This window comes from Panthera uncia (genome assembly GCF_023721935.1).
Source record: "Panthera uncia isolate 11264 chromosome C1 unlocalized genomic scaffold, Puncia_PCG_1.0 HiC_scaffold_4, whole genome shotgun sequence".
In the NCBI taxonomy this organism is placed as follows: Eukaryota; Metazoa; Chordata; class Mammalia; order Carnivora; family Felidae; genus Panthera; species Panthera uncia.
In genome coordinates this window covers 50,591,669-50,606,198 of record NW_026057585.1, presented here as the reverse complement: position 1 = coordinate 50,606,198, position 14,530 = coordinate 50,591,669, and the positions used below count along the sequence as shown (strand labels likewise).

The 14,530-nt window shown below is 39.3% G+C and overlaps 1 protein-coding gene across 9 annotated transcripts in view; it reads left to right on the top strand.

The window, feature by feature from the left end:
- SGIP1 (SH3GL interacting endocytic adaptor 1) overlaps positions 1-14,530 on the top strand; it is a 203,056-nt gene that overhangs the window by 184,260 nt on the left and 4,266 nt on the right. For all 9 annotated transcript variants that reach the window (XM_049618508.1, XM_049618509.1, XM_049618512.1 and 6 more), the window contains 2 exons: positions 6,762-6,917; positions 11,234-11,366. In XM_049618508.1, coding sequence (XP_049474465.1) covers positions 6,762-6,917; positions 11,234-11,366 — 289 coding nt within the window. The remainder of the gene's footprint in view (positions 1-6,761; positions 6,918-11,233; positions 11,367-14,530) is intronic.

Below are 14,530 nucleotides of genomic sequence, written 5' to 3'. Positions count from 1 at the left end.
GCGGCGTCCTGGTTCATAATAACCTTAAATGGGGGTGGGGGAGGGAAGCTAGGGAGCTCTTCGGGGTCGCTTTTATAAAGGCACTGATCTCATTTATGAGGGCTCTACCCTCGTGACCTAATCACCTCCCAACAAGCACCGTCATATTGGAGATCAGATTTCAGTATATACATTTTGGAAGAACACACATATTCAGCCTGTAGCACTCTGGTTTCCCCCATGTCTTCTCTCCATCTTCAAAGCAGGATGGTAATTTGCCACATCCACATATCAATAGGAATTAAAAACTACTCTTACAGAGTATGCATTTGAACTGTTAGAGCACTTAAGCACCATGTGCTTAAGTTGTATACATACTTCATATACACATACTTGTATTTCTGTAGACTCTTCTTTGAACAATTTGTATAACTTTCTGTAATACCAGTTCTAAGGATTATACTTATTATTGACTGACCTACCTATACCTTAGAAAGCTCAGGCTCATCAGACTTGAGAAAAGTGGGAAAAACACACCTTTAAAAGAATAAGAAAGAGTAAAAAGTAGTCAGGAGAGATGTCTATACCAGCATGAAAAACACTGGGAATCACCCAAGAATGAATTCTCTTTTGTCTGCTTACTCATTGGCTTTCATTCATTAATGTGTTCAGAGAGACCTAATTGGTGGTAGGAGAACTTCCATTTTTGCCCCCTAAAATCTGTTGTCAAAATATCACTCCTCTGCTCAAACCCCTCCTGTCTTGTTCAAAGCAAAACCCTAATGCTTTAGAATAGTCTATGAGGCTCTACATTATCTGTCCTTTGGGACCCTTCCCCCATTTCAGCTACCACCTCTTTGATCTTGTCTCCATCACTGGCGTTCTTATTCACTCCACTCTACCCACACTGGGTTTATGGCTGTTCTCTGCCATTTGGCAACCTCATCTGCATCTAAGGGTCTCAGCATTTGTTGCCCTTTCAGCCTGGGTGAAATTTTCTCCAGCTACCTGGGTGATTGCCCCCACACCTCTTTCAGGATTCTTCAGCAGATTTATCAGAGCCCTTCTCTGTCCACCCTATGCAAATAGCAACATTTCTTCCTACTCACTGTCAGCTCTTTCTCCCAACCAACCTCACTTTCTTCCCCCCGTCCCCCATTGTCCTTCTCTCTAATTAACGTGCTGCATGTTTTCAGTGTCCACTGTCTGTCTCTTCCCCCACCAGAATGAGAACTGGGACTTTGAGCATTTTCTTCATTCTTATATCCTCAACACCTAAAGCAGGATCTGGCACAATTGTTGAATAAGTTGAGTTGAATGACTCCCCTAGTACTTACAGAATGGCTGCTATGTGCCTGCCATTGTACTAGACAGGGGTTATATTGGTGATGAAGACAGTTGATTTGGAAAATAAGACTTGTGCATACATATAATACAAAGTCCACTGTAGGAGAAGTGTAGTTATGGTGCAAGGGGGGGCTAAGAAGCTTTTAATAATCTTCCTTAAATCCTAAGGAGTGGTGTAGTAACCTACCAGTCACTTTGTAGGTCTGTGCCTATACCAGCTGGATTCTTCATCCTGTTTCAATTTGCCCAGCACGCTAGAGCACGTATGTGGGCAGGTGTGCACCTGTGATGCTGGTATCCATGGCCTTGGCATTCCAGTGATGTGGCGCTTGAGCCAAAGCAATATTAGTGTTTTTCTTATGTCCTTCCAAATTAACTGAGTCTTTGACTCTTAAACAATTGCATATACTGAGTCTGTTTTCAATTATATTGCCATAAGTAGTTGCTGTATATATTGCATTATTGATAGATGGGAGATTCAATAATTTCATTGAAATTATGAGATCCGAAATTTATGAACAGATCATGAAGTGACATCCTTCTAAATTTAATTTCAGCTCCAGGCAGTGAATCATTTTAATTGCTGCTCCTTTGTTATTCACTTTCAAAGAAACAACCCAAGTTCAAAACTTCTATCCTGGGGTGAGCAGGGGAGGAGGAGGAGGAAGTCAAACACAGCACCACATAGAGAAGTGATACAGAAAAGGCATGTGGACTTGCTTTTGCCTGTGGTTCCTTCTCATCCTGGACCCAAAGCCTTCCCCATTTGCTTTCAGACCATATATTGGAAACAGAAATCTACCACTTTAATTATTATATAGTATGATATATGATCCATTTGAGTATAGTTATACTCTTTCTTGGAGTATTCAGAACACCTGTAATAGGCATTTTGATACCCGGGTCTTTCTCGGTTGCTCATAGGCAGAGAACTCCTTGACTTCTGCTGTTGGCTGGGGAAATACATCTCCCATTATCCACTCCTATTTGAACAACCCAGGCACAAGGGGTTAAGTCTTTATTCCCCTGGAAATAAACATGTTTCTGTGTTATGTGCTCTCCTTCTCTTATCATCATATTTCAATTATTTATCTAAGTATCTGCCTCCCCACTTAAACTGGAAGTTTGGGTGAAGACCACGTCTGTCCTGTTTCTCCCTGCCCATTCTAGGGCACTACATAATAGCTGGTACACTGCATAGACACTCTCTATATAATGGATAATGTTAAGTGTATGAATTTATTTTAACATTTTATTGAGTTCCTACTCTGCACTAGATTCTGTGTAATTTGCCCCCCAAGACATAGCACTCGCTTTATAATCATGGATAAGATATGTGCAAAAAAAGCTACAAAACTGTTTTAAAAAAATACGTACATCTATCCAAGGAACCTATACAGGAAAAACTAAGGAAGGCCGAATAAACAAACTATTAAGGAAGGCTTCAGAAAGGTCTGCCTTTGAACCGAGTCTTGAAACATGGAAAGGAGTTTGCCTAGTACCCAAACCAATGAAAGGGCGGACAGCTGCACATGCACAGAGGAGACTGTGGGCTTGGTTATCAAAGCAGTGCATGAAAGTCATGTTTATGTGAGCCTTGTACTTCTTATGACCTCACATATGTCAAACTCACACACTTCCTAACCAAAACTGGCCAGCATTTCTGTTGGATAGCTAACATGGTACTGCCTGTGGCAATAGGGAGAACCCAGTTTAGAAGTCACTTAGCCAGGTGACCTTGAAATTTTGCCATTCTTGACAAATGTTTCATTTGTGGGGATTCTCATGATTTCGAATTTTGTTCATAACATGAGTTTGTTAATATTTCCATATTGCCGTATTTTTGATTTCCATAATTCAAGCTCACGTGCAATGTCGCCACATTGCATACTGATAAGAACAGTCGTTAAAGTTAAACAAATATTTTCCTTTAGTGAGTATGAGTTGAAAATATTCATTTTGTGTAGAAAATTTCAGATCTGGAAATAGATACTGGATGAATTAATAAGTCAGTAAAGTTCTGAATGGATGAATCACTAAATCAGCAAATAAATTATAAATCTGTGACAGTTGACATGCAGTACAGAAATGTAATATACATGAAGAAGCTTGGTGCTTCTTTTTTTTTAAATTTTTTTTAATGTTTATTTATTTTTGACAGAGAGAGAAAGACAGAGCATGAGTGGGGAAGGGTCAGAGAGAGAGGGAGACACAGAATCCCAAGCAGGCTCCAGGCTCCGAGCTGTCAGCACAGAACCCAACACTGGGCTCAAGCTCAGGAACTGCGAGATGATGACAAGAGCCAAAGTCGGAGTCTCAACCGACTGAGCCACCCAGGCGCCCCTTGAAGCTTGGTGCTTCTTACATTGGTTTATATTCACTACTTCTTTCATCAGCCATGCAACACCATGAGCCCTTTGAAGACGGGGCTGTTTTGCTGATTTTTAAATGGCCTCCCCACTCAAAACAAACAAACAAACAAACATTACATGATTAGGAGTCAATAAATGTTTATTGACTAAATAATGCCACTGCCTCCCCTCACTGACTGGCTTTCAAAAGAGAAACTTTATCCCTCACCAAGACACCACTTACACCTCATTTTGAGCAACCTGGAAAAGTCACTGAGCAGATCCCTTACCAATTGAAAAACATTTCAGCCATTGCTGCTGACAACAATGTACTGAGGGACGGTAGGTACTGAACTCTGATTTAACAAATGCTCTAATTATTGTTTTCTTCTGAAGTTGTGAAATAGTATTCTGCACATCCACATGTTGAAAAGCATTGAGAATAGACTCAGCTTAAGGGGAAGTCTGGGCTCAGCCCCAGTAATTAATGCAAGGTTTATGTAGCTGAAATGCAGAAAAGGAAGACAGCAGAACTGGCATCCAAAGTGGGGAATCGACAGTACTCTCCAGAAGAGATGGATGTGCAAACTGCCAGAAACCAAAATTTTCATCCAGAGCAATGCAGAGTTATGGATGACCATATCTGAATGAGGGGAGAGAAGGGGAACATGGCTACCTTAGGAAGCTTTCCTGCCCTCCACCTTTGACCTCAACCTGGCCTTATACATAAGAGTCTGTAGCAATTCTTCCCATAAGCTATTTTATGCACCAAAGGCCATCTCCCCTGAGACACATGTGTCTCAACAATCACAATTTCACAGCATACAAAATGACTACGGGGCAAATGGCGCTCCCTGTGCTCAGATGTTGAGCTGAGTTTCCATCTATTAATCTCAATTTCCCTAGAAAGTACAGTCCTGAACTTAAAGTTATAGAACTAGTACAAGGGTAAGTTATCCAGATGTAAAGGGAAGTCGTAAAGAAGTTCACTCATTTTAAATATTTATTGTTTCCTAAAGAAGAATAATCCTTTTGAGGTTTCTGCTTCTGGCCAAAGTGTCGTAACAGGGACTGATTTATCTCTTTACCTGAAAATGCCTTGAAAGTGGACAAAACATGTGAACAATGATTTGCCAGACCCTGGATCTGGGGTAAAGGACAGTGACCCCTGAGAGGTGAGGTGTACCATATGAATGCCTAGCTTTCTTCCTTAAGTGTTTTCAGACATGATACGGGGAAGCCCAGCACATTCCCAGCTGTTTACGAGGAGGTGTCTCACCGAGGCATACTCCACAGCAAACTGACTTGGGGGTGGCAGAGGAAGCTAATGGCCACGTGGTGGGTACTGCAGGTCACCATGCACTGCAGAAGCTGGCTGTGGAGAAGGAAGGTGTGCATGTGACAGGAGACTGGAGCCAGAGAACCCACCTACATTGCAGGATCTGGGCACTGGGGCAGCCCAGACACATGCACTACAGGGGCCAGATGCTGGGGAAGCTGCCTGTACCACCAGGCACTATCAAAGCCACATGGGCTACAGTACCCACACACTGGGGATGCCACATGCTCTGCAGAGGTCCCACACACAAGCTTCCGGCACCGCAAGAGCCTGGCACCAGGTATGCCCTAAGTACTGTGGAAGCCAGCCTAGCAAGTACCCGGGAACGGGGAAGGAAAGATCTCTTTTTCCTGCAATGTCTTTTTAGCGCCCTCTACTGACAAAATAGTGCCTGATGGCAAAGAAAAAGTATATACAAAGGGCTCAATAATTTTCTCAGGGCAGGCAATAAAGGGTGAATTGGAACTACATTGATTTTATATAGAAATTGACACCATGATTTTCAATTTCATATTGAAGTGCAAAGGGACTACAGAAGCGAAACAATTTTGAAAAAGAAGTTGGTGGATTAATGCTACTTGATTTCAGTGTGATCCAGTGATTCTCCTCCTACATTTATTTGCCAAGAGATATGAGAGCATATGTCCATACAAAGACTTGTACAAACATATTCACCACAGCTTTATTTGTAATACTTAAAAACTGGAAAGAGTCCAAATGTTTTTCAACAAATTAATGGATTAAAAAAAAACAAAACCCCTGTGGGCTAGCCATATGCTACACAGCAATAAAAAGTCATGAACTATTGATGCATACACTACATAGATGAATCTCTAATTACAGAGCGGAAGAAGCCAGATGAAAAAATTACATACTTTATGATTCTGTTTACATGAAATTCTAGAATGTGCAAACTAATAGCAGTGTCAGAAAGCTATATTAGCAATTGCTTAGGGATAAGGAGAAAAGCAGCAGAGAGGGATCACAGAAATGTGTGAGGCAACTCTTAGGGGTACTGGGTATTTTCCTTAACTTGATTGCATGAGGGCTTCACAGGTATAAAATATATAAAAAATTATGGAAGTTTACACTATAAACGAGTGCCATTTATTATATGTCAATTGTGCCCCAACAAAGCACTTTAAAAAAAAAAACAGTTATTCTTCCTTTCAAATTATTATCTTATTGTGCTAACTTGTATGACTGATTTTTACAGTTTCAACCGAATAGACATGGGATAAATATACAGTTAAATGGAAGCAGGGAGTTTACCTCTTCAGTACAGAAAAGAACATATTCAAGACATCAATCATGTTACTGAGAACTAAAATAAGACCCAGTCAATAGTGTGATAATGTTGTGCGTTTGATATTATTATCTTCAAATATGTTGCCAAAGATTCAGAAATCAGAGACCAAAATAACCACCAAAATAGGTGATTCTATTGTGAGGTGAACAGATAGACATTTCTACAGAAAGAGAAAAGCTGCATTTTTCTTACAGTTCAAAAGCACATTCAACAGATGGCGACTTTTTTGGATAAGTGTTAACACAAACCTTGCATTCTCAGGTCTTGGAAATGACTTAGTAGTTGACAGCGGAATTGTTTAAGAGCTTACCTTGTGTCTCTCCTGCTATTGTACTATTGTTACATAAATCATTTCTTTTTCCCAACTGTTTTGATTCACAGCTTATTGACCTGGGCTTCCTCTCTCTCTTTCCTCTCATGTGTTTTGATATGCCAGATGTATCGTGAAGATTACTGGAGAGATGGTGTTGTCTTTTCCTGCCGGCATCACCAGACATTTTGCCAACAATCCATCGCCAGCTGCTCTGACTTTTCGGGTGATAAATTTCAGCAGGTTAGAACACGTCCTGCCAAATCCCCAACTTCTCTGCTGGTAAATATATTTTGCACAAATTTTTTAGAGATGTGTGTCGCTTAGCACTGGATACTTAGATGAAGGATATACCTTAGCAAGAAAATAGCATGGTAGAGAAATTGCCGCTACTCAGATATGTTTGTAGATTCAACCCAGAAGTTTGCTACCTGTCAAAATCTTTTGTGTATAATCATGTGTAGATGCTTATATGTATTCTAACGGCCAACCATCTCAAGGGGCTGAAGAGACAATTAGAGTAATAAAATCTGTATCAGTGACAGTTTGTTTATTCATTGCCTGTTTACTTGCCATCAGTAAACAATGGATGAGGAGAGTGGGAAATAAGCCCAATAAAAGGAATAAAATCCATTTGTTGTCTTAGCATCTTTTAAAGTCAAATGATATTTGAACTGTGAGCTCGTCTTCACATGAGCTTGAAGTCTTTTTCGTGAAATACATAATTTCGCAGTAATGGTAATTGTTTTAATGGAACTGTACATGTATTCAAAGAAGCTAATGTGAATTTGTTTATATAAATATACTATTCACATTTTCTAACTGTTAAATCTGAACGTGGACCTATCATACCTACATGCATGTGGGTTCACACAAACATACACGTGTATGGAGCTATTAAAAATGATCAACTATAATAGTTAATTACTGGCAATGAATGAGACAAAAAACTGTCATTCTTGACAGCTTCTTATCATTAAGTCCTGATATTTTACTCAAAAATGTCTCTCTAAAGTGGCCATTTTTTTCTCTTTACTGTGACCTCCCTGTCCAAGTGACCACTGTCATTTTCCTGGACCACTGAAAATGCTTTCCTTCTTCTCTTCCTGCATCCAAGCTTGCCCCATTACTGCATTTTTTACACAACAGCTGAGTCACTTTCTGTGAGGTGAATCAGGCCATCCTCACGTATAATCCTCAAGTGGCTTTGCATTGCATCTGTACCTGAATGCAAACTTGTTACCACTGCCTTTGAGACCTAGAGTCGTCTACCCTTGCCTGCCTCTCTGTTATCATTTCCCACCGTCCTGCCTCAGAATCCTGGTAGCTCCAGCCAGGCTTGCCAGGCTTAAGAACAGGCTGGGATTTGTGTGCTTGTTTCCTCCGCCTCCGATACTATTTCTGTCCCTCTTCACCTGACCCTGACTCACTCTTCAGATTTCAACTCTGCCTTGTCTCCCTGGACCATTCCACTCCTCTTCCACCCCCAACCCCCATTCTTAAACCAAATATGCCCTCTTGTTATTCCCTCTCAAGGTATCCTTTTCTTTCCCTTGTTGCTCTTGCTAGAATTAATAATTATATATCTGTTTGTGTTTCTTCATTCATCCATCTCCCCCACTAGACTGTAAAATCCATGAGAGAACGGAACACATCTCTTAGTTCACCACCACATCGTCAGTACCTTCCACTACACCTGGCATCTAGTAAGGACTTAACTAACATTTGTTCAAAGAATGAACAACTCAACTATCATTTAAAGAATTTAGTCAAGCTGGGTATTTATGTAGAAATAGCTAAAGGTTGTCGGTATTTGGAATTTAAGGACCAACATCATTGCTTTCTTCACTGAGACTTGTTCACTCAGTGGTGACAAAACAGTCACAGATCTGTCAGGTGACTACCAAGATCACCTCCTCCTCTTTGGTCCTTGTGATGGTTTAACTGGCAAACTTGATTCCAGGTTTACAAGTGTGGAAATATATGGTCACGCATTAAATGAAAAATAAACGTAAAGCAATCAAGACTGGAAATCAGAAGCTTGTTATTTCACTCTCCCTCTCTGTTTTTGACGTTCACATTGAGCCAGTTAATTTTATTTGTCAAGGTTCCTCCGTCTGAAATTAAGAGTTAGGTGCCATCATCTCACTGGTTTGTTTGTTAATAAGACGAGCGTGGGTGTTAGTTTTTGTTGCATTTTTAGGCCATTATGTGGCCAGGTTTTTAATCATATATGCAAGAGTTTTATACTTATATTAATATATAAGTCCTAGGAATTGAATTAAATAACACCCTGAGTATGTTTTTGCCTGACACAATATTATGTAGACCCTTACCTTACTATTATTATCTGCTAAAACAAGAATAAAAAATACTCATTTGGACCTTATAAATTCTAAATATTTGATTATTGTGTCAGGGCTGTGATTGGTAACTCATGGCCATGTAGCTTATGTGGGTTTGTTATGCGGGACTGCTCTAACATCACTACTACCAGCCCTAGTTTTTAAAAGGCAGCATAAGCGAGTATTTTTCTCGATCACAGTACAAGCCTTTTAACATCTATTGCCTTAGACCAGCCAATTCTCTCATTTATGTGTTCTGAAAGACTTCATTTAGGTTCACAGCTCGGCACCTGAACACCTTTGGGTTTGCGACCCCTTGACAGGGACCAAATTGAAGTTTACTTCTACTTTCCCATTATGAAAGGGGTTTGCTTGTAAAGAATATTCGGGAACAATCGTGAAGCCAATCATGAGACTAAAGAATTCTCAAGACTTCTTGAGCATTCAAGAATCGCCTCTCCAAGTAACTGGCATCTCTATCTGATTGACAAAGCTTTCTTGAATATTTATTAAAGCAAGCTCTCTGAGGAATTATCGTAGATATATGAGTTAGCTTAATTTGTTATTAAACTTAGAAAATACATTTCTGTAAAAAATAGTGTCATTGAAATTTTCCCAACTATTCAGATCTGTTTAGTACAAATTAATGACATGTTACTGGATATTCATTCTGTACCTCTATTTTGGTACAGTGGGAAAGTATGACCTACAGTATACTGACCTGGGCTGGCATCCTGACTGTTCTTATTAGCTGTTACCCATAAGCAAATCACTTAATTTCACTGACTCTCTATCACTCTTATCTCCAGCCTCTGGGTAACTTGGATGCTCTTAGGTAATACAAGTTTAGACAGCCTTCATCAGTATCCTCAGCTCAGCTTACCCAGGGGCAATGTCTCAGGGGCCGGGAATCTTTTCCATCCACATCCTACATGCCCACAGTTGTAGAGCTTTGTTTTTGTTTTGTCCTCAACAACCTATACCAGGGCCCAGCAGAATTCACATGGGTCATGCTGAGACTGAGCCCCCCACAGCCACTCCCTCCTAACAGATCAGTAGCAGTTTTAAAGCCCTGATGTTTTTTTGACTCATTCTCTTAATTTGTTTGACTTTTGGAGGCTGGATCATACCAACTTACTTCTGGCCTGCCTTCATCACTTTATTACTGTCATCCTTCTGTCTTCTTAACCTCTAATTTCCATTCAGTAAGTGAGTTGTATGTCAGGTTACTGAATTACTTGGGCCCTCAGTTTCCTTATTATGTGAAAGTGAACAGAGGCTGCTCACACTCTTGACTGATTCCATTTGTCATTGAGACAAGCATTTTCAAGATACATTGGGTGACTGACGTATGGAGAGACACCTGAGCAAAGCTAACAAATCTTTAAGAATACAAAATTCCTGGGGCACCTGGGTGGCTCAGTCAGTTGGGCAACTGACTTTGGCTCAGGTCATGATCTCACAGCTTGTGAGTTCGGGCCCCGTGTCAGGCTCTGTGCTGACAACTCGGAGCCTGGAGCCTGCTTCGGATTCTGTGTCTCCCTCTCTCTCTGCCCCACCCTTTCTTGCTCTCTGTCTCTCAAAACTGAATAAACATTTAAAAAAAAAAAAAAAGAATACCAAATTCCTGAATTCATCACGACTACATTTCTTTATTGTAACTACCATGATTATTATCATTTAAATTCCAAGACCATCTTGTAAGTGCAGTGACTATTTTCTGATCTGGATGCTCTCAGATAAAATACCATGGTAGTTTTAGGATCACATTTTTCTCCTCAGTTGGAGATAAAGACTGTGTTTACATTTGGCCAAATATTTAACTCAGTAATTTCTGAGAAACTACTGTTCACGTCAATTAAAAAAAAAAAATCAATGTACCCAGCTCCTTGATTGCATTAACTGACTAATTCAGAGGAAACTGTGGTCATGTAGAAAGAGCTATTAAGTTTGGGTTAATAAATAATTCACTCTTTAAAGCAACCAGTTATCATCAGGATTGGTTGATATTATTGGGCACTCACTGAAATTCGTAGCAATACAATCATACTTCCTTATGTGTATTAATCTCTTAACATAATACCATTCAGAACTGCAGTTGTACTAAAGCTATAGTACTGTTAGTAATATGATCTCTATAGATTGTCATAGATGGATATAGAAATCAGATGACACTTTGCTAAGATGCTTCTTTGAGTGGATAATATTTGTCACAAGATGCGACTCAACAATTTTTTTTTCCCAACTGAATAGCGATAACACTCAAAATGATGCCAATACCAAGGAATTCTGGGTAAACATGCCAAATTTGATGACTCACTTAAAGAAAGTGTCGGAACAAAAACCCCAGGCTACGTATTACAACGTGGACATGCTCAAGTATCAGGTAAGCCTATTCATACAGTCAGGGTGTCTCTTCCACATTATAATTGTGTATTCTAATATGCCTAACATTAAATAAAAGAAAATAAAATAACATTCCTTTTAATCTAACTTAAAAGCTATAATTTATAAGAAAATAGAAGCTTAAAAGGCTACTTGGAGATTATAAAAATGAAGTTGCAAGAAATTTCAATAATTGAGATTGAATCCTATGAATTTTAAAGCCTGTGGGATTTTTCTTTTAAGCCTCCATCCCATTTGTCATTAAGTGAACCTAGAAAGCAGACAGAATTCACCTACTGCAACATGAGGTGGGTGTAAAGTATTAAAGTGTAGGCAAGAAACTGAATTCTGGAATTAAGTCAGCTTCCTACTGGCCACTGACTTTAGACACTTAATCTCCCTGAACCCCTGTTTCCTCATCTGCAAATAAGGATAATAGTGATTCCTACCTAGATGTTTTTTTTAATTAATTAATTAATTTATTTATTTATTTATTTTTATTTACATCTAAGTTAGCTAAAATATGGTGCAATAATGATTTCAAGAGGAGAATTTAGTGATTCATCACTTACACTTAACACCCAGTGCTCATCCCAACAAGTGTCGTCCTTTATGCCCCTTACGCATTTAGCCCATCCCCCCCACCCAAAACCCCTCCAGCAAACCTCAGTTTGTTTTCTGTATTTAAGAGTCTCTTATGGTTAATCTCCCTTCCTGTTTTTATATTATTTTTCCTTCCCTTCCCTTATGTTCCTCTGTTTCGTATCTTAAATTCCACATATGAATGAAGTCATATGATATTTGTCTTTCTCTGACTGACTAATTTCACTTAGCATAATACCCTCTAGTTCCATCCACGTTGTTGCAAATGGTAAGATTTCATTCTTTTTGATCACCAAGTAATATTCCATTTTATGTATATATATATATATATATATATATATATATATATATATATATATATACCACATCTTCTTTACCCATTCATCCATCGATGGACATTTGGGCTCTTTCCATAATTTGGCTATTGTCGATAGCGCTGTTATAAACACTGGGTGCATGTGCCCCTTTGAAACAGCACTCATATCTTTTGGGTAATACCTAGTAGTGCAATTGCTGGGTCATAGGGTAGTTCTATTTTTAATTTTTTGAGGAACCTCCATACTGTTTTCCAGAGTGGCTGTACCAGTTTGCATTCCCACCAGCAATGCAAAAGGGTTCCTCTTTCTCTGCATCCTTGCCAACATCTGTTGTTGCCTGAGTTGTTACTTTTAGTCATTTTGACAGGTGTGAGGGGGTATCTCGTTGTGGTTTTGATTTGTATTTCCCTGATGAGTGATGTTGAGCATCTTTTCATGTGTCTGTTAGTCATCTGGATGTCTTCTTTGGAAAAGTGTCTATTCATGTCTTTTGCCTATTTCTTCACTGGATTATTTGTTTTTTGGGTGTTGAGTTTGGTAAGTTCTTTAAAGATTTTGGATACTAACCCTTTATCTGATATGTCATTTGCAAATATCTTCTCCCATTCTCTCGGTTGCCTTTTAGTTTTGCTGATTGTTTCCTTTACTGTGCAGAAGCTTTTTATTTTGATGAGGTCCCAGTCTGAGGACTGTCTTTATTCCATTGGATATTCTTTCCTGATTTGTCAAAGATTAGTTGGCCATACGTTTGTGGGTCCATTTCTGGGTTCTCTATTCTGATCCATTGATCTGAGTGTCTGTTTTTTGTGCCAGTACCATACTGTCTTGATGATTACAGCTTTGTAATACAGCTTGAGGTCCAGAACTGTGATGCTTCCAGCTTTGGTTTTCTTTTTCAGGATTACTTTGGCTGTTTGGGGTCTTTTCTGGTGCCATACAAATTTTAGGGTTGTTTTTTCTGTGAAGACTGCTAGTGTTATTTTGATAGGAATTGCACTGAATATGTAGATTGCTTTGGGTGGTGTAGACATTTTAACAATATTTGTTCTTCCAATCCATGAGCATGGAATGTTTTTCCACTTTTTTTGTGCATCTTCTTCATTTTCTTTCATAAGCTTTCTATAGTTTTCAGTGTATAGATTTTTCACCTCTTTGGTTAGGTGTATTCCTAGGTATTTTATGGTTTTTGGTGCAATTGTAAATTGATTTCTTTCTGCTGCTTCCTTACTGGCATATAGAAATGCAGTTTCTGTATGTTGATTTTATATTCTGTGACTTTGCTGAATTCATGGATCAGTTCTAACAGGCTATTCATGGAGTCTTTGAGTTTTCCACATAGAGTATCATGTCATCTGTGAAGAGTGAGAGTTTGACTTCCTCCTTGCTGATTTGGATGCCTTTTATTTCTTTGTGTTGTCTGATTTCTGAGGATTTTCAACACTATGCTGAATAACAGTCCTACCTAGATGTTTTTATAGGTTGTTGTGAGGGATTAATAGCCTAATATATTTCAAAGTATTTGTAAAATATAAGTAGCCCTAGGCCTGCTGTTTTGTTTTAAAGTGAGCTCTGAGGAATCCCATTTGTTGTTTAGTTGTGGTCATACTGTTTTCCAACCATCCAAGGTATTGGGTGGGAATCACAGCAAGCATGTTGTGGGATTGCCTTAAAATCTCAGCATGTTTATTTTTTGGCCACCAGGAGCATCCAATCAAAAACATACCTGTACAAATTCAAAAAGCACTTGTCACTGGGTAGAGGAGCCACTGTGAAGTCAAGAACTACCACTGAGATAGAGGGCAGAAACAGGCAGGGAAGGGTCAGTCTGCTGTGCTTTTGATTTACCTTATATAACACATTTTCAAAGCATAGTTCATTTGCAGAGGCTTGTGCCGCTAAAAATATTTCAAGTATAAAAACTTATAATAGTTATCTAACTACAGTTGTCATTGAAAGCCATGTCTGTCATTTTATAAAAGAACCCATATCTGGGCTTGTTTCTGTAGCAACCACTGCTGCCTTCTGAGCTCAACCTGCCCTCAGACCCCTTCCCCATGGTGTCCCTATGTGTGAGCAATGCTAGGCCAATAGCCAGCTGTTTATAGTCTTTAAAATTGGCAAAACTCGTACTCCACACAAAAAAACTGGAAGGGCATGGAACGCCTGGGTGGCTCAGTTGGTTTAGCGTCCGATTTTTGATTTAGGTTCAGGTCATGATCTCACTGTTAGTGAGACAGCCCCATGT